At 47.5% G+C, this 26,960-nt stretch overlaps 1 protein-coding gene across 1 annotated transcript; it reads right to left on the reverse strand.

Moving 5' to 3' along the window:
* Positions 1-149: 149 nt before the first annotated feature.
* On the reverse strand, positions 150-26,763 carry LOC147612174 (protein TRIGALACTOSYLDIACYLGLYCEROL 2, chloroplastic-like). Its single transcript, XM_086784054.1, has 4 exons — positions 25,969-26,763; positions 1,015-1,344; positions 603-809; positions 150-518 (listed from the first exon to the last, which is right to left on the reverse strand). The coding sequence occupies exons 1-4, from the start codon at positions 26,611-26,613 to the stop codon at positions 420-422; spliced, it is 1,281 nt and encodes a 426-aa protein (XP_086640180.1). The 5' UTR covers positions 26,614-26,763; the 3' UTR covers positions 150-419.
* Between the last annotated feature and the right edge of the window lie 197 nt (positions 26,764-26,960).

A 26,960-nucleotide genomic window follows, 5' to 3' on the forward strand; every position in this document is an offset into this window, starting at 1 on the left:
CTGTACCCTCCCGAGCATTTTTTGTTTTGAAAAAGCAGGTTAGCTCCTCTCTAACCACCCTCAATAGCACCCTAACACTCTACTAGCCGGTAGTTGTCCTAAGATCTGACAATAATGTTATATCCCTTAATCTGAAATCCTTCCTTTGAGTGGGCAAAAACCTTACTTGAAGTCAAAGCTAGGAACAATGAATGTGCAGTGGAAAGAGAACCAGGAGTGGCTGCAAAAGAGAACTGTAGGAAAAAACAGTCTGAGAAGAGCTTAGAGTAAAAACCTTCTCCATCCGCCCAAGAAAAAATGCTGAAAGATGCAAATCTAAATCATGGTGAGCCTGAAACCAGTCTGCTTATTTTAATAAAGGAAACCATCGTCTTCTTTGGAGCCATTGTACCCCTTGAAGTGGCCTAGAAAGTTCTTGTTCAGTTTGAAAGTAGACGACTCAAGGATTCTATCAAATGCTTCAAATTGTGCCTAGTTGCTGCATCTCCAGTGATGCCACTCACGTCTCCACTGATGCTCTGCAAGCCCACAATGCATACTTGACTGTTACAGAACTTCTAGCGCACATACAGGTGCGCCCACAAGATTGGTATCACAGTTACCTCAATATTTTTCAGCGTCTTGGTGAGTGTCGAAACGGACTGTCGAAGTAGCTCTCTGTTCTCAGGAGTCAAGACAGATTCGTTCAACGTCTTCAAATCCACACTTGCCTCGTTGAGGACCTTTGTAAGAAGCTCAAGCTCTTTTAAGAGGCCACCATTCTGTACATCTTTGAGGAGGGGCTCAAGGTCTCCTACCAAACTCGTGACCTGGAAAGCAACTAGAGATCAATAAGCCAAAACTAACAGTGAATCCCATCAAATCTGCTACTTTTTAGGATCTTTACAGAGCAGCTCATGCCCAATGAAAGGGGAGCCTTTTCCTCATGGAACTCTGCCTGACGGGCAGAAAAGATGTCTGTAAAGACCCTTAGGAAGGAATAATGTAGCAATCTGGTGCCAATAAAATGCATACCTTGCTAAGGAGAGGCTTAGCATCTTCCACAGATTTGCCTACCCGATCCGCTAGGCTGTAGATTTGACTGACACCTATCTCATCCACTTCTCTTGCAAGCCTCGTGAATATACCCACGAGTTCATCAAGGTTCACACCTTGTTCTCCTTTGATTTTCTGTCTGTCACACACAATGACCCCTTCTTCTGAGCAGTAGGGATCGAGGGGGCCTACAGTGGGATGTGGCAACTGATTTGCTGGTGTGATGTCTATGAGTGTATCCATTAGAAGCCCAGATTGATTGACCTCCACCAATGAATTTCGTGGAATCACGACATTGACATCAAATACCTGTACAGAAGCGATGGAACAATCAAGAAAATTAAAAACCGACATCAGTATGAGTACATGCTATGTCCCCCAGAAGACATAACTAAGCTGGCGATTAGGCTAATGCTTAAGAACTTCACAGCTCTTAAGAGTTTCTAGTTAATGAGTTATCATAGTTGCATTTTATACATTTTCAAAAACACTTCATTTTACAAAACTCTTTTTTTTGTAACTTTAATGTCCCCTCCCCCCAAAAATTAAAAAAATTTGTGGTGCCCGGTTTGTTGTAGCCCTCTCCTGTTCTCTGCAGCTGCCTTGCATTATTTTGCAGCATACTCGTTTTCACAGATTGAGACTTTTCACTCCCTGTTAAGTCTATAAATCTTAGATTCTCCATAATGAAAAATGACTTAGAAATGAATGAAACCATGATAAATAGAGAAGGTTTGGTGCATCATGTATGTGGGACAAAAAAGGTCTGAAATTTTGCTACACCAGGATTCTAACAACATCCCCCACCCCCCCTTTCCCCATTTACGAAACTTTTACGAAATGTTTGTCAGTGTCAGATTGTGAATTTGAAAACACCGGTTCGAATCCCATTACTCACCAAAGACACGTCATCCCAAGCCTTTCATTTAGGTTTGAAACTAAAAAATCACTTTAGAAACCCATTTTTCTTAACGCCTTTGAAAAAGGGTGGCAACCATGGGCCACTCTTACCCAAGAACCGAAATAAGTCCATTGCTAAGCTCAAGATTTATGACAATGTGATGTCAACACTTGGTTGAGGAGCTACCCTAGGTGTTGATCTAGCCTCATGCACAAGGGTGCTCCACCAGGGGAGCTATGGCTGGTTAATTGATCTTGCCGGCTCCTCTAATGAGGTCTAGTGAACTACTACATGATTCAACTTTGTAGGCAAAGCTGGTTGTGAGATCCTTGTTCCACGGTTAGGCTATGGACTAATAACCCTAATCCCTAGTGTGCCTGTTTCAATACAACATAATGAATCCTGAAGTGTTCTTAACTTTTATTTCAGCTGCAGATGGCCAGACTCCCCTCACCCCCCAACCCCCTTTTTTCCTCCCCCTTAGGTTTACTGATATGAAAATGGAAATATAAAGGCTGAATGTTCACTCTTTATGTGACACACCTCTTTAAGGTAACCAGACATGCTTGGGACAGCAGCACACAGGGAATGGGCAGGCAGGCCGTACAGGTGTGCATAGGCAGCCAGGCAGGCCTTGGGCAGGTTGTAAAGCACAGTCAGGAAGGCCGACAAGCCCCCCCACACCTATAAATAGGGCATTTGGGCTCTTAATTCAGCATCTCATAATTCTGGAGATCAATCATATGAGACACAAGTCCTCAGGTGAAAATGGGGAAGCTCAAATGCAGATAGCATTTCTGCGAAGAGGAAAGTCTACAACAGAGCTTGGGTTGTGATCTAGGGAAATTATTCTTGATTATCTTTTTAGTTTTGTACATTGTACATGATACAGATTAGCATTAAGATTATTAGCATGTGAATTGTGTTTGCTTATCTACTCTGCACGTCTCTCTGTTAGCACTTGCACAGCTCTAGAAGTACTACACTTTACCGTTGTACTTGTCCTCAATTCACTTGGCACATGCATCTGTGAACTGATGCATGTGGCAAGAGGTGGGGCTCACAGTAACTTACCATGCCACTTCAGTAACTTGCAAGTCTTGCCACCAAAGTACATTCGGTTTGTGGCAACACTAGAGACGGTGCAAGGCCCACTTCTAACTCCTCTCACCTTTAAGGAATTCAGTATACTATTCTTAGTAGCCGGGCTACCCAACACTAACACAAACAGCAAGAGTAAAGGCAAGGATAAAGACTCATCTATTAAAGGGCTGTATGCCAAGGTTAAAAGTGCCTAGGAAAGGCCTTTCCTAGAAGGTACTCGATCATACCACCAAATTGCTAGAAGATTTGGCTCCAACGGTGCTGACGGTCACTCCATTGTGCACTTGGCATTGTCTGAATCCAGTGTAATGTATGATGGTCACTGCGAACCTCAAATTCGTAGCCACAAAGGAAATGCTTCCAATGTTTCAAAGCCTGAATAACTGCTAGGAGTTCCCGATTGTAGACCGAGTAATTCTTTTCTGTGAGCAATAACTTACGAGACATGTAAGCTACTGGATGACCATTCTGTTGTAACACACCTCCAATTGCGATGTTACTCGCATCGGTGATTACTTGGAACGGCTTGTCCCATGAGGCAAGCGCTAGACAAGGCACTTCTGACAAAGCCACCTTGAGATTCTTGAATGCCTCCAACGCTTGTGAAGACATTCGGATCCGTTGCCTTCTAGTCTTGACACCCTTTAGCAGATCAGTGAGATCCGCCGAAAGGTCAGAGAATCTGTCGATGTGGGTGGAGTATGCCTGGCATATACCCACAAAGGATCTAATGTCATATGTGGTTTGTGCTATTTCCCAATTGACAATCTCGGCCACCTTGGCCAGATCAAGTCGGATGCCCTCAACACTGATTATATATCCAAGGTAGTGAACCTCGAACAAATAAAATTCCGACTTCTTCTCATTAACGTAGAGCTCGTTGCTTTCCAGCAACTTCAAGACTTTCTCCACATCAATGTCATGCTGCTCAATCATAGCTGAAAATACCAATATGTCATCCACAAATATGAAAACACATTGTCCAATCAAGTCCCTGAAAAATATGCATCATCATGCGGTTGAATGTGGCTGGGACGTTCGTCAAGCCAAAAGGCATAACCACAAATTCATAGTGAGCCCATTCCGTACGGAAGGCTGTCTTGGGGATGTCCCCCTCAACAATCCTCACTTGGTGGTAACTTGGCTCCATTCAACCTCTCAAGAATATAATCTATTCGAGGCATCAGGAACTTACTCTCAATAGTCAGCTTATTGAGTGCTTCATGTTGCAATAATAAAATGTCCGACTATTTACTTTTCATTTTTTAAAAATGTTTTAGCAGGACAATTAATATGGTTATATGTAAATGCCTTGAATATGTTCATTCCATTCATCTACTTTTTCAAAAAAAAAGTGGATAGACATGCATCTACTTTTCTAAATTTAGGGAAAAGCCATGCATGTACTTTTCTAAATTTAGGAAAAAGCCAAGCATCTTCTTTTCTAAATTTAGTGGATAACCATGCAAAGTAGCTTTTTGCTTTTTGCTTTGTGTATCTATAAATTTGACCCCTGCCTCTTACTCATTGTATTTCTCTCCCTCTCTATTGTTCTTTTCATTACAACCCTCACGACCATCAACTACACACAATTGAGAAGGACCATCTTTCTTCCTGACGAACAGAATCGATGCTGCAAATGGTGTAATATGCGGAAGCTTCGGAGAAGGATCGGTACTTCAAAACTCAGAAATCAGCACTCTTTTCGCGACGGAAATTAACGCACAAACTGAAAGGAGATGTGCAGAAAAATAGAGAGAGAAGGGGGAGATGGAGAGGACACAGTATTGGGTCCCAATTACCCTCTGTAGGGCCCCCACCACGGATGGTGTATTTGCTTTATTAGAATGATGTAAATCTGAAAACAAATACAGAAAACTTGACCTTTTCTTGGCTGGAAAATCCTGCCCTTGACCTTCAGAAGTCCACCCCTTTGCTTGGCAATCTCCTTGGCTTGACTGGCCCTTGATTGGCTTGAGCACTTGGTGAAAACTGAGATGAATGATGGGATTTAGGCCTACCCTATTTATACTCCTCCTCAGGAGCAGTCGGCCAGCTGAAAAACAGCTTATTGTCCCACGACTGGTGAAATTCAGCAATAAATGCTGAATTAAATCCCAAAAAATACTACCTTTTTTCCCTAACAGGCTGAAAGTGATGCGCCTGCTTCTGATTGGCTGGACACCACTTTTGTCCACAATCCCAAGGCTGGGCAGCCTGTATGGGCTCCCCCATACATGCCCTACAGCCATCTAAAGGCTGTAATCCCCTGGAGATTGCCTGATCTGTGCCCTAGGGCTATCCTACAGCCCCTCCATGGCTGGTGGGTTCAGCCTGGGCCTTCCTGGCCCTCATGGGGGTGGTTCTACACCATTCCCGTGCCCACACTCAGATCCGGGGTAGCCCTATGGGCTGGCCCCTTGTCCTAAACCTAATCTACTCAGTGATCTGGCATCCGGTACCAAACCAGATACACAGAACCACTGACATCATTCTAGAGGGAGACTCATAGCGCGGACTGGCACCGTTTCATGTGCAGGACAGTGCACACCTGACCTTGAACTCATGTGCAGGACAATGCACACCTGACCTCGGACGACTGAGATGGATCCCTGGCTGACTCGTCCCGGACTAGGCTCACATGGGACCAGTTCACCATCCCAGGTCCTGCACCTTCTGTACAGAAATGTCTACGTGGCATCCAAGTGCGGGATGCACGTGACATCCCCTTCTGCTTAACTTGACGGAAGCTGCATAGCCTCCAAATAATCCGTCAATAATGCCGGATAGTCTTCGAAAAATTCTTTGTCGAGCCATACCGCTTCATGAGTTCCTCGGTCTTGAAACTTCGTGAGGAACTGTCGTAGTCTTCGGCCTGAGCCTTGCTTGAAACGGTGCAGAAGGATTTGTTCTGGAACCATTACTTCTGCTTCATCAATAATGTCTGGTTTCGCTTCGTCTTTGACCTCTGAAGGGGGTGGACCTGCATATGGCTTTAACCAACTGACATGAAATACATCGTGCATAGTCCAACTCGGAGGTAGCTTTAACTGCATAGACACCTCATTAATCTTTTTCCGGATGGGAAATGGTCCGAAGCTCCTGAAAGACAACTTTGGGCATCGCTTGCCCACCTGCTTCAATCTTTGCTTCATAATCGAAGATACACCCAATCCCCTTCCGAAAACTTCATGTCCCTTCGGTCTTTATTGGCCTGTCGAGTGTAGGCCTCTTGCGCTTTAGCCAATCTGTTTTTAACGGACTCTAGGATCTCCTGGTAAGACTCCGTCACTCTGTTCGCTTCAGGTATTGAAGACGAAGTCCTGGTTAACAACGACTGGAAAGGCCTTCCAAACGCTGCCTCATATGGAGTCCTGCCAATAGCTGAAGAAAAAGAGTCATTCAAAACAGCTTGAACTAAAGGCAAAAACGATTCCCACTTACCTTGCTGATCGTGGACATAACACTTCAGCACATCAAAGGCCAACTGGTTGTATATCTCTGTCTGGCCATCTGTCTGTGGGTGGAATGCACTGGAAAAATTCAACTTAGTACCAAAATTATCAAACAATGCCCTCCAAAAATGACTGGTAAACTTGGCATCTCGATCTGACACTATGGTCCTAGGAATCCCGCCAATCGGGTACCAATGCCGAATGAATAGCTGGGCAACATCCTCGGTGGTCACATTGGCCCTGCAAGGAATAAGCATAACAAATTTGCTGAACCTATCAACAATAGTTAAACACTGCGTATTACGCTTACTCGGACTGGGAGGCAGATTTGTGACAAAGTCCATCGAAATGTCCTGGAAAGGACCCTCAGGAATTGGCAAAGGCTGTAACAACCCTATCTTCTTTCCACGAGGAGCTTTCACCTTTTGACAAATGTCACAGCGTTGTACATATGTAAACACATCACGCCTCATCTTTGGCCAATAGTATTGCCGTTCTAATTTCTCCAGAGTCGAATTCATGCCCCTATGACCACCTGTAATGGCGTCATGGGCATCATGGAGAAGAGCTGCCCGGAATGACTTCATGACACATAGTCGGCCTTTGTAGAAAAGCCAACCATCGCGTATCAGAAAATGGCATGGTCCTGTGGCATCCAATGCCTGTTCCCACTGTGTACCGAATTCCTCGGAATCCGCGTACGTGTGCTTCATGTCTTCTAGTCCTGTACCAACAAGGTCAAGTCTAGTGGTCTGAATCGCAGATACTTGTCCCTTCCTGCTCAAAGCATCGGCCACTGGATTGGCCTTTCCTGGAAGGTACTCAATCATGCCACCGAACTGCTGGAATATCTGACTCCAGCGGTGTTGTCGATCACTCCACTGTGCACTTGGCATCGTCTGAATCCCGCGCAATGCCTGATGGTCAGTGCGAACCTCGAAGTCACGGCCATACAGGAAATGTTTCCAATGTTTCAAGGCCTGTATAACTGCTAGGAGTTCACGATCATAGACTGAGTAGTTCTTTTCGGCGGGCAGTAACTTACGAGACATGTAAGCTACCGGATGACCATTCTGTTGCAATACACCTCCAATTGCGATGTTACTTGCATCGGTGATCACTTGAAATGGTTCGTCCCACGAGGCAAGGGCTAAACAAGGCGCTTCTGACAAAGCCACCTTGAGGTTCTGGAATGCCTCCAACGCTCGTGGAGTCATTCGAATCTTTTGCCTTCTTGTTTTCACTCCCTTTAGGAGATTGATGAGATCTGCCGAGAGATCAGAAAACTTGTCAATGTGGGTGGAATATGCCTGGCATATACCCACAAATGATCTAATGTCATAAGCTGTCTGAGGTACTTCCCAGTTAGCAATCTCGGCCACTTTAGCCGGATCAAGTCGAATGCCTTCGGCACTAATTATATATCCCAAGTAATGTACCTGGAACAGATAAAATTCTGACTTCTTTTCATTGACATAGAGCTCGTTGCTTTCTAGCAACTTAAGGACTTTCTCCACATCAATGTCATGCTGCTCAACTGTAGCTGAAAATATGAGTATGTCATCCAGAAATATGAACACACTCTCTCCAATCAACTCCCGGAAAATACGCATCATCATGCGGTTAAATGTAGCGGGGGCGTTCGTTAATCCAAATGGCATGACCACAAATTCATAGTGGGCCCGTTCTGTACGGAAGGCTGTCTTGGGGATGTCCCCCTCAACAATCCGTACCTGGTGGTACCCACTCTTTAAATCCAGTTTTGAGAACACCTTTGCTCCATTCAGCCTCTCGAAAATATAGTCAATTCGAGGCATTGGGAATCTGCTCTTGATAGTCAGCTTGTTGAGTGCACGATAATCGACACACAACCGGGAAGACCCATCTTTCTTCTTGACAAACAAGATCGGTGCTGCAAATGGTGACACGCTGGGGCGGATGAAGCCAGCTTGCAACAATTCTTGGAGTTGGCGGTCCAACTCCGATTCCATTGCCTTAGAAAGGCGATACGGAAACTTGCTCGGGGGTTCCGAGCCTGGGAGGAGGTCAATCCTGTGATCCTCCGGTCTGGACGGGGGGAGCTGGGGAGGGAGACTGTCCCGAAGAAAAATCTTCTGGAACTTTTCATGGAGAACCGAGTACTTCTCGGAAGCACTGGCCATCGTCTGGGCTGTCTGGATGTAAATCATCGCACACTGTGCGCCTTTCCTGTCTGCTCGCTTGGCCTGCAAGTGGCTTATGAGCAGAAAGTTTGGAATACCTGGCTCACACTTAATGGTCACCGGGGTGTTTGACACATTCCGATTGATCTAGAACGTGTGCTTGTCCCACTTGACATCAGGAAGAAACTTGTGAAACCACTGGATACCCAAAATTATGTCTGCTCCTACAAGAGGGGCAACCATAAAGTCACGCACAAACTCTATGCCCTAAATCACTAACTTAGCACCTAGAGCTTCATACTTGACGCTCGTTGTCATACCTGTGCTAAAACCCTCAACCTGTTTGTCCACCGGGGTCAGCTCGAAACGGGCACGCCTAGCGGCTTGTTCCGTGACCACATCCTCCGTGCTGCCGCTGTCAAACAAGACAACGACTCTCTGGCCACCTATGTAGCCAAAGGACTTGAGCAATTCGTTGCGCTCATACTCCTGGTCATGGGCGCCCTTCTGCTTATCTTCGAGCTCCCGGCTAATAATTGCTCCAACTGAAGCACCGGGGGTTGAAGAACTAGGGTTAGCCGCTGGGGTTTGTGTGGGAGTTGTGCTCACCACGGAAGCTGTGGAGGCGGCGGCGGCCTTTGGAGGCTTCTTCGGGCAATCCCGAGAAGTATGTCCTTTTGTATGACAAAAGAAGCATCTACCCTCCTTCTTGTACTGAGAAAGCTCCTCAGCACTCAAGCTGTGGAGGCGGCGGCGGCCTTTGGAGGCTTCTTCGGGCAATCCCGAGAAGTATGTCCTTTTGTATGACAAAAGAAGCATCTACCCTCCTTCTTGTACTGAGAAAGCTCCTCAGCACTCAACTTGCCACCTGTCTTACCTGCCTCCGCTTTCTGGTCTGGAGTCAGCTTAGATGCATTGTTCGAGTTCTTGGAGCCAGAGGCTCCCGGGCTCTGTCCTGGGGAAGACCCCGTCTGGTTCTGGCTTTTGCCCCCCGAGGTGTTAGCCTTGGGAGAAGCCAGCTGGGAAGTCTTGGGCTTGCCACCATTGTGTTTCATTTCTACACTCTGCGCAAGCGAGACTGCGTCCTCAAAGGTGGCTGACCTAAACATACGCACCTCCCATTGGATTTGCGTGTCCAAGCCATACAAAAACTGCCCTTTCTTGTCCGAATCAGATAAGCCTAATTGCAGACACAAGGTCGAAATTTTATTGGCAAACTGAAGGACTGGTTGCGCGTTATGACGCGCTCTCCTGAACTCGTCTTCGAGTCGCTCAAGGTAGTGGGGCGGTAGAAACCGCTGCTTAAGGTCGCGGACGAATTCGTCCCACCCATAAGCTGCCATACCTGCTCTGGTGTGGGCATGAGCCCACTGAGTCCACCAAGGAATGGCCTCACCTTCCAAGTACCAACTAGCTAAGATCACTTTGTCAGTATCTGTTTTCCTAACTGCGGCAAAGTAAGCTTCAAATTGATGTAACCATGAATAAAGAGTTGTGGGATCGAGTTTACCATTATACTTATTGAAATTCATTTTCTCGGGAAAATGATTCGAGGGCACCGCCGGTGTCAATCTGGCGTCCAAAGCTTTGAGGTAATGCTCGTGTTCCACTCGTCGCATGGCGTCGTCTTCTCGTTGTCGAATCTCCAATGCACGCATCTGCATCTCAAGCAAGGAGCTTGGATGCGGCTGTGACCCCGCGAGAGGGTCCCTGTGACGAGGATCTGGTATCTGGGATACGGAAGGAGAGGGAGGAGGAGATGGAAAACGCGACGCTGGAGAGCGAGAACGCTCCTCCAGAGCCAAAATCCGCGCCTTCTGCTCATCCAACTTGGCTGTCTGGTCTGCGATTGCTCGCATCATCTGCTGAAACATGTCTGTGACACTCAAGCCGGGTGCCCTAGCTGGGCTGCCTGGTGCACTCTGGTCCCATGGTTCTGGTTCTCTCTCGTCGCCAAAGCTCGCCATAGCGGGAAAATGCAATTCCTTTCCGGAACGCAATCTGACCATCCACTATCTGTGTGGGAGACTTCCGGAGGCTTCCGGAGGCTAAAAACCAACCGTCCTTTGAGGGACAGGAGTCACTCCGAAAGGGGTAGTCCCCCGGCATCTAAAAACCAACCACACGAGCGAAAAAATTTTCTGGTTTTCTTTACTGAATCTTTGTCCTTGAAGTAGGCTTTGATACCACTGTAATATGCGAAAGCTTCGGAGAAGGATCGGTACTTCAAAACTCAGAAATCAGCACTCTTTTCGCGACGGAAATTAACGCACAAACTGAAAGGAGATGTGCAGAAAAATAGAGAGAGAAGGGGGAGATGGAGAGGACACAGTATTGGGTCCCAATTACCCTCTGTAGGGCCCCCACCACGGATGGTGTATTTGCTTTATTAGAAAGATGTAAATCTGAAAACAAATACAGAAAACTTGACCATTTCTTGGCTGGAAAATCCTACCCTTGACCTTCAGAAGTCCACCCCTTTGCTTGGCAATCTCCTTGGCTTGACTGGCCCATGATTGGCTTGAGCACTCGGTGAAAACTGAGATGAATGATGGGATTTAGGCCTACCCTATTTATACTCCTCCCAGGAGCAGTCGGCCAGCTGAAAAACAGCTTATTGTCCCACGACTGGTGAAATTCAGCAATAAATGCTGAATTAAATCCCAAAAAATACTGCCTTTTTTCCCTAACATGCTGAAAGTGATGCGCCTGCTTCTGATTGGCTGGACACCACTTTTGTCCACAATCCCAAGGCTGGGCAGCCTGTATGGGCTCCCCCATACATGCCCTACAGCCATCTAAAGGCTGTAATCCCCTGGAGATTGCCTGATCTGTGCCCTAGGGCTGTCCTACAGCCCCTCCATGGCTGGTGGGTTCAGCCTGGGCCTTCCTGGCCCTCATGGGGGTGGTTCTACACCATTCCCGTGCCCACACTCAGATCCGGGGTAGCCCTATGGGCTGGCCCCTTGTCCTAAACCTAATCTACTCAGTGATCTGGCATCCGGTACCAAACCAGATACACAGAACCACTGACATCATTCTAGAGGGAGACTCACAGCGCGGACTGGCACCGTTTCATGTGCAGGACAGTGCACACCTGACCTTGGACTCATGTGCAGGACAATGCACACCTGACCTCGGACGACTGAGATGGATCCCTGGCTGACTTGTCCCGGACTCGGCTCACATGGGACCAGTTCACCATCCCAGGTCCTGCACCTTCTGTACAGAAATGTCTACGTGGCATCCAAGTGCGAGATGCACGTGACAAATGGCGACACACTTGGGCATATGAAGCCAAATTGCAACAGTTCTTGGAGTTGGCGGTCCAACTCCGATTCCATTGCCTTGGACAGGCGGTATGGAAACTTGCTCGAGGAATCCGAGCCTAGGAAAAGGTCTATCTTGTGATCCTCTGGTCTAGACGCGATGAGTTGGGGAGGGAGATTGTCCCCAAGAAAAATCTTCTGAAACTTTTCATGGAGAGCGTGGTACTTCTCTAAAGCATTGGCCACTATCTGGGCAGTCTCGATGTATATCATCGCGCGTTGTGTGTCTTTCTTGATTTCTCGTTTAGCCTACAAGTGGCTTATGAGAGGAAAGTTCGGGATTCCTGGCTCACATCAAATGGTCACTTGGGCTTTGGACACATTCCGGATAATCCGAAAAGTGTGCATGTCCCAAACGATATTTGGCTTGAACTTGTGACACCACTGAATTCCCAAAATTATGTCTACTCCTACAAGAGGGGCGACCATAAAATCTCGCACAAACTCTATGCCTTGAATCACTAATTTAGCACCTTGAGCTTTAAACTTGATGCTCGTTGTCATTCCTATGCTAAATCCCTCAACTTTCTTGTCTACAAAGTCAGGAGAAACGGGCTCGCCACGCGGCTTGTTCCGTGACCACATCCTCCGTGCTGCCGCTGCTGTCAAACAAGACAACGACCCTTTGCGTGTTGGTCGAGTTCTTGGAGCCGGAGGCTCCCGTGCTCTGTCCTGGGGAAGACCTCGTCTGGTTCTGGCCATTTCCCCCCGAGGCGGCTGACTTGGGAGTGACAGGTTGGAAAGTCTTAGGTTTTCCACCATTGTACTTCATTTCAGCACTCTGCGCAAGTGAGAGTGCATCTTCGAAGGTGGCTGGCCGAAACATACGCACTTTCCACTAGATTTGCATGTCAAGGCCATAAAGCAACTGCCCTTTCTTGTCCTTGTCAGATATGCCCAATTGCAAACATAAGTTCAAAATCTTATTGGCAAACTGTAGGACTAGTTGCGCGTTTTGACGCGCCCCCTTGAACTCGTCTTCGAGTCGCTCAAGGTAATGGGGCAGTAGAAACCGCCGGTTAAGATCAAGGACAAACTCGTCCCAAACAGAAGCCGCCATACCTAATCTAGTGTAGGGCATGAGCCCACTGGGTCCACCAAGGAATGGCCTCACCTTTCAAGTACCAACTAGGCTACTAGCCAGGATCACTCTATCAGTATCATTATTTCTAACTGCAAGAAAATAAGCTTAAAATTGATGCAACCAAGAATAAAGACTTGTGGGGTCGAGTTTACCATTGTACTTACTGAAGTTCATCCTCTCGGGAGGATGACTCAAGGAAGCCGCCGGTGTCATTCTTGCGTCTAAAGCCGCAAGATATCTTTCGTGTCGCCTGGCGTCGCCTTGTGCAACAACACGGGATGTTGCTACACAACCTTCCAATCGAATCTCCATTGCTCGCATCTACAACTCAAGCTCAAACTCGACTCGCATCTGGCTGTTCCATGTTCATGGCTTCAAATTCAGCCCAAGTACAAATCCATTGTCCAACTCTGTTTCCACCCTTCAAACTGCCATACCCCTCCTCTCACAAAGGGCCAGAAGAAACAACTCTATAGCAGACATAAGCCAGTGGAAAGAAAGAGAGAAAGATATGTTCAGAGTTTACCAACTGTTATGCGCAGTTTTGCACCGGATGGATTGACCGTACCAGTCTGTACTTGCAGCCGCCTGTGTCAACAACTCTACAGCACACGTGTGCACCTGTCCGTACAGATTTGTACTTGCAGCACACGTGTGTACCTGTCTATACTATTCACCCAGCAGCCGCCTAACTGATGCACCCCCTGAATTGCTGGACTGGACCAGACTGTAGCCACCTGTACCTGCCCGTACAGAACTATACCTGTAGCCGCCTGACTGATGCGCTGCCTGCACAGCTGGACAGATGTACCCGCCTGTGTGATGCGCCGGCCAGTCTCTCTCCACGCAGCGCAGCCAGATAGTACCTGCAGCACACGTGTACGACTGTGTGATGCGCCGGCTGTCCGTACAGAACTGTACTTGCAGCACACGTGTGTACGGCAGCCGGCTTCCTGTAGGCGACCAATTCCACCCTGTTCTCCACGCAGCCGGAATCAGCTGGCCGACCAGCAGTCGGCCAGTTCTCCATAAAGTCAAAAGAACTATAAATAGCACAAGAGACTCCTTGAAAGATTCATTCAATCCTCCAGGGATTGGGTCATTAGGAGTCCCATAGGGGGACAGAATTTTGGGTGTTATCACCTTTTCTTCAAGGCAGCCTATGGCTGTAGACAAGTACCTTTTTGTACTATATGAATATACAGAATTTTCCAGCACATCTCTCTCTCTCTACTCTCTCTCTATATCTGCGTTTTGCATCAGCATGTTGCCAGGAGTGTTTAGAGCTGAAAGAAGACTCCCAAAGCTTCCGCACGTTACATGGCGAGGTTGGACACAACACGGTGGTGTGATTGGATGAAATAGAGGAGGGTGGTGTGTCCAAGAAGGAAATGGATTAGTCATAGAAGAAGAGGGTAAGAAAAGGGTGCCGACCAATTGGTTGCATCAAGTTGTCGATGCAGGAGAAGAGGGTGAAGAAGGTGGAGGTGGAGATTTGTTTGGATAAAAAGATGTTGAATTGAAGTAGGTAGAGGGAAAGGGTGCGATTGGGAGAGAGTATCCTGTTAAAATATAGTATCTCATGTGGATTCAGTCGTATCTAAGTGAGTCGGCCATTTCCATTGAGAGGGTATATATACCCATGCCCAACCATTGTAAAATCCAACCTATTCATTGCTAATACATATCAAAGCTGTTCGCCAACCTCTCTCTCTCTCTCTGCGTCAACTTCTCTCTACGTGTGTGTGTACTACGCTGCACCAACTCTGACATGGTATCAGAGCTTCTGGCTCAATGATCCTCAAGCGCAGGTAGGAGCAGTTGAGAACAAGAGCTGCGTTTTTTCTTTGGCTTGCGTGCTGTATTGGCGGCGATCGTGAACTGTGGCTTAAGGTGCTGCAGGCGACGGCTCTCTTGGCAGAGGCGGCACAGAGGTCAGAAGTGCTGTCAGTACTACTGTAGGCAAAATCGGCGGCTGTTTGCTGACTGGGCAGAAGGCGACATTTGATGGCACAGGCGCACAGGTGATGCACAGGGCTGATACAGGCGTTGCAGGCTGTGCACATGTCAGAAACAGGCGAGCTAGCGCAACCAAGCAATAGACAAAAATTCAGACTGGACTTGGGCCTGTTTCGTGACAGTGCCAGCTATAGTGGTGGCGCAGAGCTAACAGGGCTGTAGTGGTGCTACTGTCGACAGAGGCGCTGCTGAACAAGGTAGCAAAGTACATAGCCCAAGGCTTGAGGAAACGCACAAGGCGAGCAGACCGGGTCGACTGAGAAGAGGTGGACGGAGTTTTCGAGATGGGACTCCCGTGTTCGAGCAAGGACGACAAACTGAATGGCGACAATTATGCGCATTGGAACTTGATCATGAGGCTATGGTTTAGCAGAAAAGGCTTATGGGACATTGTTGATGGCTCGGAGGAACGTCCCCGAAGGGATAGCAATCGGTTTACACGTCTTCAGGAGGAGGAGTTTCTCAAATCTCTTGTGGATTGGGATGCTCACAATGCGAAGGCGATGTCGGCGATTGCAGAATCTCTCACCAAGGAAATTTCCCCTGCCATTCAGACTTTAAAGACTGCCAAGGAAATGTGGTCAAAGCTTGCAGGAATGTTTGATCGAGACTCAACAATGCGAGCAGTAACCTTTCTCGGCCAGTTGTTTTCCATCAAGTTTGAAACCGGGACCTCTATGCAGTCACTTCTAATGAAGGCAAAGATTATCCATGATCAGTTATCGGCTATGAATAGTGCATTAACTAGTACCCAGTTAGCTGCCTTGGTTCTTACGAAGTTGCCTGAGGAGTACGAGATGGTCTCGAGGGCATTACGCTTACAAGTCACGAAGGAAAAGCTGGAATTTGATGATCTCAGCTCTTTTCTCATTGAGGAGGAAGCAGTGCTCATTTCCCAAGGCAAGATTCGGGTTCCGAAGGATGTAGAATCGGCACATGTTGCATCGGAATCCAATAAGAAGTCTAGGAGCCGTTGTTATAAGTGCGGAAAGCGAGGGCATTTGGCTCGGGATTGCAAATCCAAAGCTAAAGCTCAAGGCTCGACGAATGACAAAGGCAAAGGCAAAGCTGACGAGGATGACAGTGACAGTGATTCTAAGAGGGATGCTACGGCGTCTGCCGGTGTGGCGAGGACTTCACTGGCACATACTCCAGCATTCTAGCTTGGTGGATGGATGCTACCACGTGCTTCAGCCAGAGAGAGGCATGTGAGTGGCAGAGAGGGGCAGTCTGTGCTCCCGTTTTTTGGTGATTTGGACCCGTGTGTCGAAGTTCAAGGCACATGCATCTGGCATGGAACAGCTTGACAAATCTATGGACGTGATGTGTTCGTAGTTCATTGGTAGTAGACTATGGATGGGATGAGTTCCTAGTTCATTGTCAGAGAATTTTGGGCGTCATGTGTCGACAGTTCAAGGTTCAGAGGATTTTTTGAACGTGATGTGTTCGCAGTTCAACGAATGGGGGATCATGAATGTGGAGTTGTCTGCAATTCATTATTCTATGTGGCAGCTGAAGCTCAAGATGGCATTCCTTGAGGAGACAGGTTGTTTGGTGCATTTTCCGAGGTGTATTCAGTATCCGGCCAGTACTGAGGTGTCCATGGTTGCATCTACATCGACTTGGTTTCTTTTCTATGTCCACTATGAGCTACAGAGAGGGTGTTAAAATATAGTATCTCATGTGGATTCAGTCGTATCTAAGTGAGTCGGCCATTTCCATTGAGAGGGTATATATACCCATGCCCAACCATTGTAAAATCCAACCTATTCATTGCTAATACATATCAAAGCTGTTCGCCAACCTCTCTCTCTCTCTGCGTCAACTTCTCTCTACGTGTGTGTACTACGCTGCACCAACTCTGACATATCCACGAGGGACAAACAACCTGCTTGCACAGTGTTGAGGTCGGCTGCCCACGAAGCTATGGCAGTCTTCTTTGAGCCCTAAACACCTTTCAAGAACAACCTTATGCTCATTCGATGAGTCCAAAATCCACAATCGACTCCAACACACTTTCATTTGGGTAACTTGTCTTCATATTTGCATTGCATTGGAATATCTAGCTAGCAAGCCCTTGGAACTTTGTACAGATTAAATACTCCAATAATATACTTCAATATTGAGGGGGGCTTGGCCTGTTCGCGGCCCCAGTGGTGGTGTATTGTGCAGTGCTTTTGTCTCTTGCAGATTATCTTGTGCAATGATGTATCTTTCAATTGTTTTGTGCATTGTGGCTATCACATTTTAAGTGTTGACGTGCGTATTGTTCATGAGACGATGCCCAAGGACGTTCACACCTAGCTGGTGTAGTTAAACCAGTTCACAGACTTGGGACACCTACTTGTGAACCGTGTGAATGCCTTGTATTGTAACATGTTTGTAGTATATAAACAGGTGGTAAGTACACCCCAAACCTTTGTTTTAATTTATTAAAATGTTATGTAATGTTTATAACCTTTGTAGGTTCACACACAATAAAATTTGGGTGGACAATTTATTAAAGTGCCCAAGGCCCAACTTGGTGGGCACCCTGTCTGGGCACCCTAGTGGCCATGGAATGTGGGATGGGCACCCAGTAAGTGGAGGTGACCTCCCGTGGCAAAGGGTGGGTGTGGGCACTCAAGTAAGCATGCACGACTATTTTCTCCCTCTCTACAAGCTTGATCACCATCTTCTTTGCACAAGCTCTCCATCGTTTTTGCGTAAGAGGCTACACTCATCCATTTGCAAAATAGCACATTTATGTGATCCTCATCAGAAGGGCGACCTACAAACCCCTCCACGCCTACTTTCCATCCATTTCATATACGGGTGACCTATATGGCTACCACGTCATGAGGTGGTGGTTGTATGGCTGATGATGCGGCCCCCGTACAACAGCACATTTGTGATCCTCATTAGAAGGGCGACCTACTACACCTCTCCACGCCTATGTTCCAGCTATTTCATCTGAACAACCTGTACAGCTGCCACATCATCAGCCGTACAGCAGTACGACTACTATACAACCTCCCTATGCTGCCCTTGATCAGCCCCTACTGCTGGCCGGCCTGCTTTGAGCCTTCTAGGAGCTGGTCGAGCTATTTTAGGGCTATTCCAAGCGTCCATAGTGCATGCTTGTGCCCATGGGTGGCGCCTATGATTAGTCCATTGATGTTTATGCAACAAGAATTCATCTACGACCCTACTGCTGCTTGGTTTTGTGCTTGCCGAGAGTGACCTCCGGTGTGAGTTCTTCACTTTCAACATTCCCATCACCGTGAGGTTGCAATCCAAGCGCTACTACAGGCACACCAAGGACGCTTGTGGACCCAAAACACTAGTTTCAAGATTGCTTCACTCCAATGAGGGGTGGAGAGTCGCTGGAAAGACTCTACGTCGACGAAATCATTACTGAATATATTGTCTGATACTTCCCATGCCATCAGACAGTTTCCTTAAAGCTCCCCAACAACACATCACATCAAATCATTACTGAATATATTGTCTGATACTTCCCATGCCATCAGACAGTTTCCTTAAAGCTCCCCAACAACACATCACATTTAGCTCGGCCTTGAGAAAATGATGTCCTACCATTCTACCTAGATGACAATGAAGAGAGTGTACCACCATTAAGCGCAATTGTCTCATTTGCCACTGTCATGCATAACGCTAAAACCATGTGTATTCATCAACTTGATCCTGCTCACGTGTGTGCCTGTCTATGGAATAAAACTAATCATATAAAGCGGCATGACAACAAGGGGTTGGGATCCATTTTTGTTTTCATTGAGTCATTGCCACTCTTTATAAGTACCATTTCTTATATCTGCATCTTGAACTTATGCTTCCATTACCACACATCACAAAGTGGTACTTCTCTCGTTTGTCAAGAAGCACACATCAGTGATAAAGCATGCTGTAAGATCCCTCCAGAATTCAACCTAATACATAGGCACAAATAAGGTTAGAGAAACCAAATAAAAAGGGTGCAGGCAAGCTCACCACCCAACCGTAGGTTCGCGTCCGCAAACCTTAGCCACGTATCAAGAAACTAGCGTACCAAAGCTGTTGTTCCTCCAACAATGACAATGGAAACAAGACAAAAAACTGAACCTTCTCAGATCCTTGAACATCATAAACCATCCTTCAATCCTCCAACTCCTCATGGAATTGGAAACTGAACCTTCTCAGATCCTTGAACATCATAAACCATCCTTCAATCCTCCAACTCCTCATGGAATTGGAAATTGAACCTTCTCAGATCCTTGAACATCATAAACCATCCTTCAATCCTCCAACTCCTCATGGAATTGGAAACTTGAAATCACCGAAATAAATATCTACTAGCCCTAACATGATACCCATCCTTTCCAGAATCTGGTAAATCCTCGTACGTAGGGGATATCATACTGTCAAAATATGTAGCGGAAATGATAACCAAACTTGGGTCCACAAGAGCAAGTAGAGTGCAGAAAATAGACAGCGCAAGAGACACTGAGAGATAGGCGTGTAAACTCTTCTCTATACACAAGATCCCGTACAAAACTGAATGATGAAATGGTGAGGAGCATGGGGCCTATTTATATGCCCCATGGATACAGTCGGCCAGCGCTTGAGGGCTCTCCACGACTGCATAAAGCAATCGGCCAGCAGAGAATATCTCCACGACTGTGTAAAACAGGTCGGCCAGCATCAGCACCTCCACGACTGCATCATAGGCAATCGGCCAGCCACCAAGAGCACATGACGTGCAGTCGGCCAGTACCAGGTGCTCCTGCCAACATGTGGCATCCATCCACACCATGAAAAAATGGGGAAAAAATACGGGGGGTGAGGAAAAATGATAAAACACCTATACAGGGCGGGCACACCCACAACAGAGGCCCTGGTGTCTGATTAAGACAGAAGATGACTTCTAACAACCCCTCTCAGCTCCTGGCTGTGCAATCAACCCAAGGGAGCTGGAGTGCCACCTGAGCGTAGCCTGAGGTAGAGACTTCGTGAAGAGGTCCGCCGCATTGTCCTCCGTCTAACAATAAAGTAGCAAGATGTCACCAGCCAAGATCTTCTCACGTACAAAGTGATACTGTATCTCTTTGTGCTTGGTCCGGGCATGGAAGACCGGGTTCCGAGCAATAGCTATACAACTCTGGTTATCGCACTGGATGACTGTGGGCTCCTTCTGTGGAAACCCAATCTCGCCTAGCAGCCTCCGCAGCCACACAACCTCGCAAGCAGCACCACAAGCAACCCGGTACTCTGTCTCTATCGAAGAGAGGGCAACAGTTGGCTGCCTATTGTTGCTGCTCCAAGAAACTGCTCCTGAGCCGAGGGTAAAACTGTATCCTGAAGTAGATCTCCTCGTGTGTCTGGATCTCCTCCCCAATCTGAGTCACTCCAACCTTGGAGTCTGACTCCATCCCCTCCTGTGTAAAAGAGTCCTAGATCCTTCGTACTCTGCAGATACCGCAAGATCCGCAATCCTGCGTCCCAATGAGACTTCAATGGCGTCTGCATAAAAGAGCTCAACAGCCCCACGGAGAAGCTCAAGTCCAATCTGGTGTTCAGCCAGATCAATGAACCAACCAACTTCCGGTACTGCGAGGCATCAACTGGCTCACAAGGATCAGTAACGGTTAACTTTGTGTTTGGATCCATCGGCGAAGTAATAGGCTTGCAGTTCTCCATCCCAAAGGCCTCAAGCAACTCATGAACATACCGCTGCTGAGAGACCAAAAACCCCCTCTGGGTCTGCCAGATCTCCAATCCCAAAAAGAAGTGGAGTAAGCCTAAGTCGGTCATCTCAAACTCCTTTGACAAGGCAGCCTTTGTCACACCAATGTGCTCCACATGACCGCCGGTGAGAATGAGATCATCCACATAAAGGATGATTATCGTAACCATGCCGCGTTCCCGAAAGAATACAGGTTAGGATCTGCAACCGATCTCTGAAATCCAGTCCGAACAAAGAAGGAATCAATCTTCTGATTCCAAGCCCTAGGAGCCTGCTTAAGACCATACAAGGCCTTACGTAACCTGTAAACCATCCCTTCTGATCCTGGAACAATAAAGCTTGGAGGCTGCTCAACATACACCTCCTCCTGCAGGTCACCATTAAGGAACGCAGATTTTACATCCATTTGATACACGGGCCACCGCTGAGAAGAAGCAAGAGCAAGAACAGTCCGAATCGTGGACATCCATGCTGTCGGTGCAAAGGTATCCTCGTAGTCGATGCCTGGCCGCTGAGCATAACCTTTAGCCACAAGTCTGGCTTTGTGTTTGTCCACCGACCCATCAGACGCATATTTGGTCTTAAGACCCATTTGACACCAATGACTGACCGTTTCGACGGCCTCGGTACCAACTCCCATGTGTTGTTCTTCTCGATGGCATCAAGTTCCACCTACATGGCTTTCCTCCAGGTATCCTGTGAGAGGGCTTCCTTGACGGAAGTGGGCTCCTTGTCCCGCATAATACGAGACATCAGAGCATAGTTTACCTGAAGAAGCTCCGTTGTATTGCTTTTATCTCGGACTCTGTGTGATCTTCGAGGGCCATCCTCTGTGGTCCACTCGGAGGGTAACTCCGTGACACCCGACTCCCGAAGGGTGTCCAACAACCACCTAGGTACTCGAACAGATCGTGGAGCCTCCTGTGGTCGCGGGGACTCTACTCCAGCTGCGGGCTCAACCTCCTCTACTGGGCTGAGGTTGATCAACTGGAATAATGGTCTGGGAATCATCATCAGACTCCTCTGGATCTCCAAGAAGTGGCGGCTCCTCGACAGTGGATACTGGAACATGCTCGTCAAAGACCACATCCCGGCTGACAACAATCTCGTTCCTATCTGGATCATACAATCTGTATCCCTTGGAAAGAGAATTATACCCCACAAATACAAGCTTGCGGGACTTGGAGTCAAGCTTCCCCCTCTGCTTCTAGGGAATATGTACATACGCATCACTCCCAAAAACACGGAAGTGCGAGACATCAGGTTTCCTTCCAAAGTATGCCTCAAATGGAGTCATATGAGGTACTGAAGTCGTCGGAGATCGGTTGAGGGTATGGACAGCCGTTGCCACAGCCTCTCCCCAAAGTGGACGAGGAAGATCACGATGCTCCAGCATGGTCCTCGCCATCTCCACCACAGTCCTGTTCTTGCGTTCTACAACTCCATTCTCCGAAGGCGATCCTGTATTGGCCAGTTCCCTCTTGATGCCATGATCTGCACAAAATCTGAGAAATACAGTCGAGGAGAATTCACCTCCTTTGTCAGCCCTGAGAGTCTTTACCTGAAATCCAGACTCTTTCTCCACCATCACGTGCCAATCCTTGAACCGTGCAAAAGCTTGGTCCTTCTAGGAAAGAAAGTAGACCCACGTGAATCTGGTACAATCATCAACAAGCAGCATAAAGTAGAGAGATCCTCCCAAAGATGGTGTCTGCTAAGGTCCACACAAGTCAGTGTGAATCAACTCCAATGGTTTCGAAGCCCGCCTGGAAGCCTGCTTCGGAAAGGATTCCCTGTGCTGCTTACCACGTATGCAAGAACTGCAACGCCCTTGCTTACTGCCAACATCTGGCAAGCCAACCACCATCTGGTCTCGAAAGCTCGCCGCAATGCATCCACATTTAAGTGGCCAAAACGAAAGTGCCACAAATCTCCGACCTGAGAACCTGTCAACGAGGAGAGTGCAGAGAGCTTGTAAATACCATTCTCCACACCGCCTTCCCAAACAACCTGGCCAGTCTCACGGTCCCGTAAAGCAACTAAATGCTCCTCAAATTCCATCCGAAAGCCAGTCTTGCATACTTCATGCAATGTGACAGAAGATGAAAACCCAGAGCAGGGACATAAAGAACACGGGAAGCATGCTTGCCCCCCTTGCCGTCGGGAATAATCTCCATTCGGCCCTCACTATGTATCGGAATAGTGGAGTTGTCAACAATAAAGATGCGACCTGATTGCCGTTTTAGATCCAAAAAGAAGTCACGGGACGGAGTCATATGCCTGGAAGCACCACTGTCAAGAATCCATTCCCAGGTATCCTTCGCGGTGAAGCCAACTGCCTCCTCGCTTGAAGACGATGAAGCGTCGGAGTCCATCATCTCTAAGTGCACAAATGCAAGAGTCTTTGCAGCTGAGGCTGAGGAATCAGCACTCTTCCCACTCCGCTTAGGACACTTCCTCCAATAGTGGCCTTTCTCGCCACAATCATTGCAGGATCTTTCGGCCTTCAACTTCTCTCGTTCTGAGTCAGGCTTCTTCTCAAAAGACTTCTCCGGTGAAGCCTTCCCTTTGCCCTTGTTGTTATTCCGGCCTTTCGACCGTGGGCCAGTTAAGGCCTCCGAACCGCTGCTGTGAGGAGGGTTCGTGAAACGTTCCTCCTGGTCCAAGACCATTGGCACAAGCTCCTCCCAGGTAATAGTGCTGAGCCTGCCACTCGTAATCAACGAGGAGTAGAAAGCAGAATACTAAGCAGGCAAGTGGGACAGCAAAGTGATGGCCATGTCTTCAGATGATATCTCCTTCCCAGCCTGGAGGATTTCCTGTTGAAGGGCCTGCAGCTTGTTAATGTGTTCCCGCATCGTCGAGGACTTTGCAGGGTTCATAACCCGCATCTCCACTTCCATCCTTTTCATGGGTGATACCCTGTTATAAAGAGGAGCCAAGTGCTGCCATATGCCTCTGGCCAGCGTCATGTGCTTTATGTGATTGATTACTTGTGGTGTGCAGTTGAGGAAAATAAATGACCGGACCCTGGCGTTGACACGATCCCACATGTGTGCCTGTGCCTCTCGCTCCTTCTTCATCGACAGTAAATCCCCTTCCTCTGCTTCCGGCCGTGGAGCCCCGATGACGATGAAATCAGCAAGGTCATATGACTCCAGCACAGACTCCATCATAACCTTCCAGATGCCGTAATTGTTCCCGTCCAACTGACGCTCCACAGGGAACGTGGGGAGAGTCAAGATCTTCACGTGCTTCTCAGCCATCTCTAGCAAATCTGCCATCGCGGGGATTAAACTGAAAAAGGGTGGGTGGGTGCGAAAAAAAAAACTCTAAACCTGCAAGTGGCTGTCCAGCACCTTAGCCCGCCTTACTCTTGCAATTTCTCTTCCCGAACAGTCCAAAACAGTCCACCAATCAGCAACTTAACTATCCCCCTCTTGCTCAGAAAACTCCCAAGATCTATCAAGAGCCTAGGGCTCTGATACCATGTCAAAATATGCAGCGGAAATGATAACCAAACTTGGGTCCACAAGAGCAAGTAGAGTGCAGAAAATAGACAGCACAAGAGACAATGAGAGATAGGCGTGTAAACTCTTCTCTATACACAAGATCCCGTACAAAACTGAATGATGAAATGGTGAGGAGCATGGGGCCTATTTATACGCCCCATGGATGCAGTCGGCCAGCGCTTGAGGGCTCTCCACGACTGCATAAAGCAGTCGGCCAGCAAAGAATATCTCCACGACTGTGTAAAACAAGTCGGCCAACATCAGCACCTCCACGACTGCATCATAGGCAGTCGGCCAGTACCAGGTGCTCCTGTCAACATGCGGCATCCATCCACACCATGAAAAAATGGGGAAAAAATACGGGGAGTGAGGAAAAATGATAAAACACCTATACAGGGCGGGCACACCCACAACAGAGGCCCTGGTGTCTGATTAAGACAAGAGATGACTTCTAACACATACCTCCCTCTCAGAGACTCCTGACTATCAAGCATCACAACTGTGTCTCCTTCAAGCTATCAAAGTCTGAGGGAATCTAGGTTTTGACCCAACTCCTACCAAACATATCCTAGCTACTACTTGAACCATACGCTCAGTAGTACCATAGGCAAACTCGACCATAGGGATGTACCTCTCCCAATGCTTGGAGCCATATGCACAAAACATAACCTCCAAAACCTGATCCCACCCTCTCCATCTTCCCATCGGACTCAAGATGATTAGAAAACACAAGTCCGTCGAATCTCCGGATGACCTGCTGTAGGAGTGTTGCAACGATCATAAGAAATCTCTTCCCTAGTCTCAGCACAATCCGGTGCACTGACTAAATCATCACGGAGCAACAACCGATTCTGAATATGGTACTGGCTACCTTCCACCCTAGCAAGCGGAATGATCCTGGAGTCCTGGTCTAAATCAATGGAACTCCCTACCTGGACCTACTGCCAATACCCAATGAAATGCCCGTCGGTCTGACATAGCCCTCTCAAGGAATCATATCAATCAACACAAAACTAGGTAAAAGATTCACCCACCCAAACCTTAGCCACCCATCCAAGCCTCCTTCCCCTAATCCCAGGGCTTCCCTAACCCTGTTGGATTAGTCCCTAACCTCTAGGGTTAGGGTAGGTACATAACACATGCCCCTCCAACCTTGGACTCAGCATAAACAAGAGAAATGCCACATGCATCCATTGATTTACTAAAATGAGTGGATGACCAAGTTGTACAAGGATACGTGCTTGGAAAGTAGAACACATCAAAAGAAAGGGATCCACCTCCATTCTGACCTTAGCGTAACCAAGATGTACAGAGGTCATTGACAACATTCTGACAATCCATATTCAATCACTCTCCACTATATGTTTTTATACCCTATCCTCTATCTAGAGCAGGATTCAAGTTGGTTCCAAGTCAGTGGAATCCCGATGGACTGCTTACACGAGCATTTGGGACCAAGCTCCTTCCTTTTGTCTTCTCCCATTAGCAATACTAGGCATTATCAGCTTCCTGACTGACTTCACCAACAATGATAATTAAGCTTTCTTCTAAAGATAAGTCCATAAAACATTAATTGTGCTTTGACGGGCACAGTAGCATGACATGGGCCTTTTTTTTTATAAGAGAGAGAGAAACAAGTGCTAACCTGGACCACCACATCAATGCTCTCGAGGCTTGGCTTAACACTAACCACATTGCCAACATCAACGCCCCGAATCCGCACCGGTGTCCCCACGCATATCCCATTGGCTTTGGAGAACTCAATGACAGCCTGGTATTTCTGTGTTCGGGACCGCACCTGGTAGCCTTTCAGCCAGCCCACGGTGAGGGACAAGAGGACAGCACCAGAGATGACAAAGAGCCCAACTCCTCCCTCCCAAACACTCCGTTGACCGAATCCGAAATTGCTCAAGGGATTCACAAGCTGTTTCCATATGGATCGAGGGATGCCAAGCACAGCAGGGAAAGAGCTGCCCTTGTGTTTCTTTGCATCAACTGGTGGTGGTGGTGGTGATGAGGAGGAGGATGAGGGCTGCTCAATTGCAGCCCTCACTGTAAAGAGGCCCCTTGTGGGTTGTGTGATGAACAGAATAGGGCAAAGCCCATGCCTTATTTTCAAGCCATCACTATGTAGAACCTTCTTCTGGGCTGTGTAATGAACCCATCCAGCAGATGGGTTGTGGGAATTCACGCTTGCCAAGCTCCCCCTCGGGCATACTGCTGGTGGGCACTCGAGAATGCCATCTGGGCGCATGGAAGTGGGCAAACCAGCTCTACTGTATCCAATCATATCCCAATCATCGATCGCCGCAAAGTGTTGGAAACGGAAAACGTAAGCTCAAAATGAACAAAATTTAAAACCCAAGGCGCCCCTCTGCCGCAGAAACGATTCAGCTCGTCTTCGCAGTACCTACTACTACCAACAGATCCGCCAAGTATGGAAGGATTATAATTAGCTTAATTAATTTTAAGCGCCATTACACACGTGGACAAGCGGCACGTGCAAAATGATACAACTTATCATGTAGGCAGGGAATTAGACTATACTATAAGACCATTAAGTAGGTTTTATATCAAGGTTTTAATATAGCAACAAATCTTCAAAAATCTTCTATTTTTGGTGATGTGAAAAGTGTA

This window comes from Cibotium barometz, chromosome 46 (genome assembly GCF_041138505.1).
Source record: "Cibotium barometz isolate CiBa-2024 chromosome 46, ASM4113850v1, whole genome shotgun sequence".
In the NCBI taxonomy this organism is placed as follows: Eukaryota; Viridiplantae; Streptophyta; class Polypodiopsida; order Cyatheales; family Cibotiaceae; genus Cibotium; species Cibotium barometz.

Coding starts and splice junctions, on each gene's coding strand:
- LOC147612174 (XM_086784054.1), bottom strand. CDS start 26,613: ATGATTGGATACAGTAGAGCTGGTTTGCCCACTTCCATGCGCCCAGAT. Junction 810..1,014: donor CTAAGCCTCTCCTTAGCAAG/GTATGCATTTTA, acceptor GTTGCTTTCCAG/GTCACGAGTTTGGTAGGAGA. Junction 519..602: donor AGACGCTGAAAAATATTGAG/GTAACTGTGATA, acceptor GTGGGCTTGCAG/AGCATCAGTGGAGACGTGAG.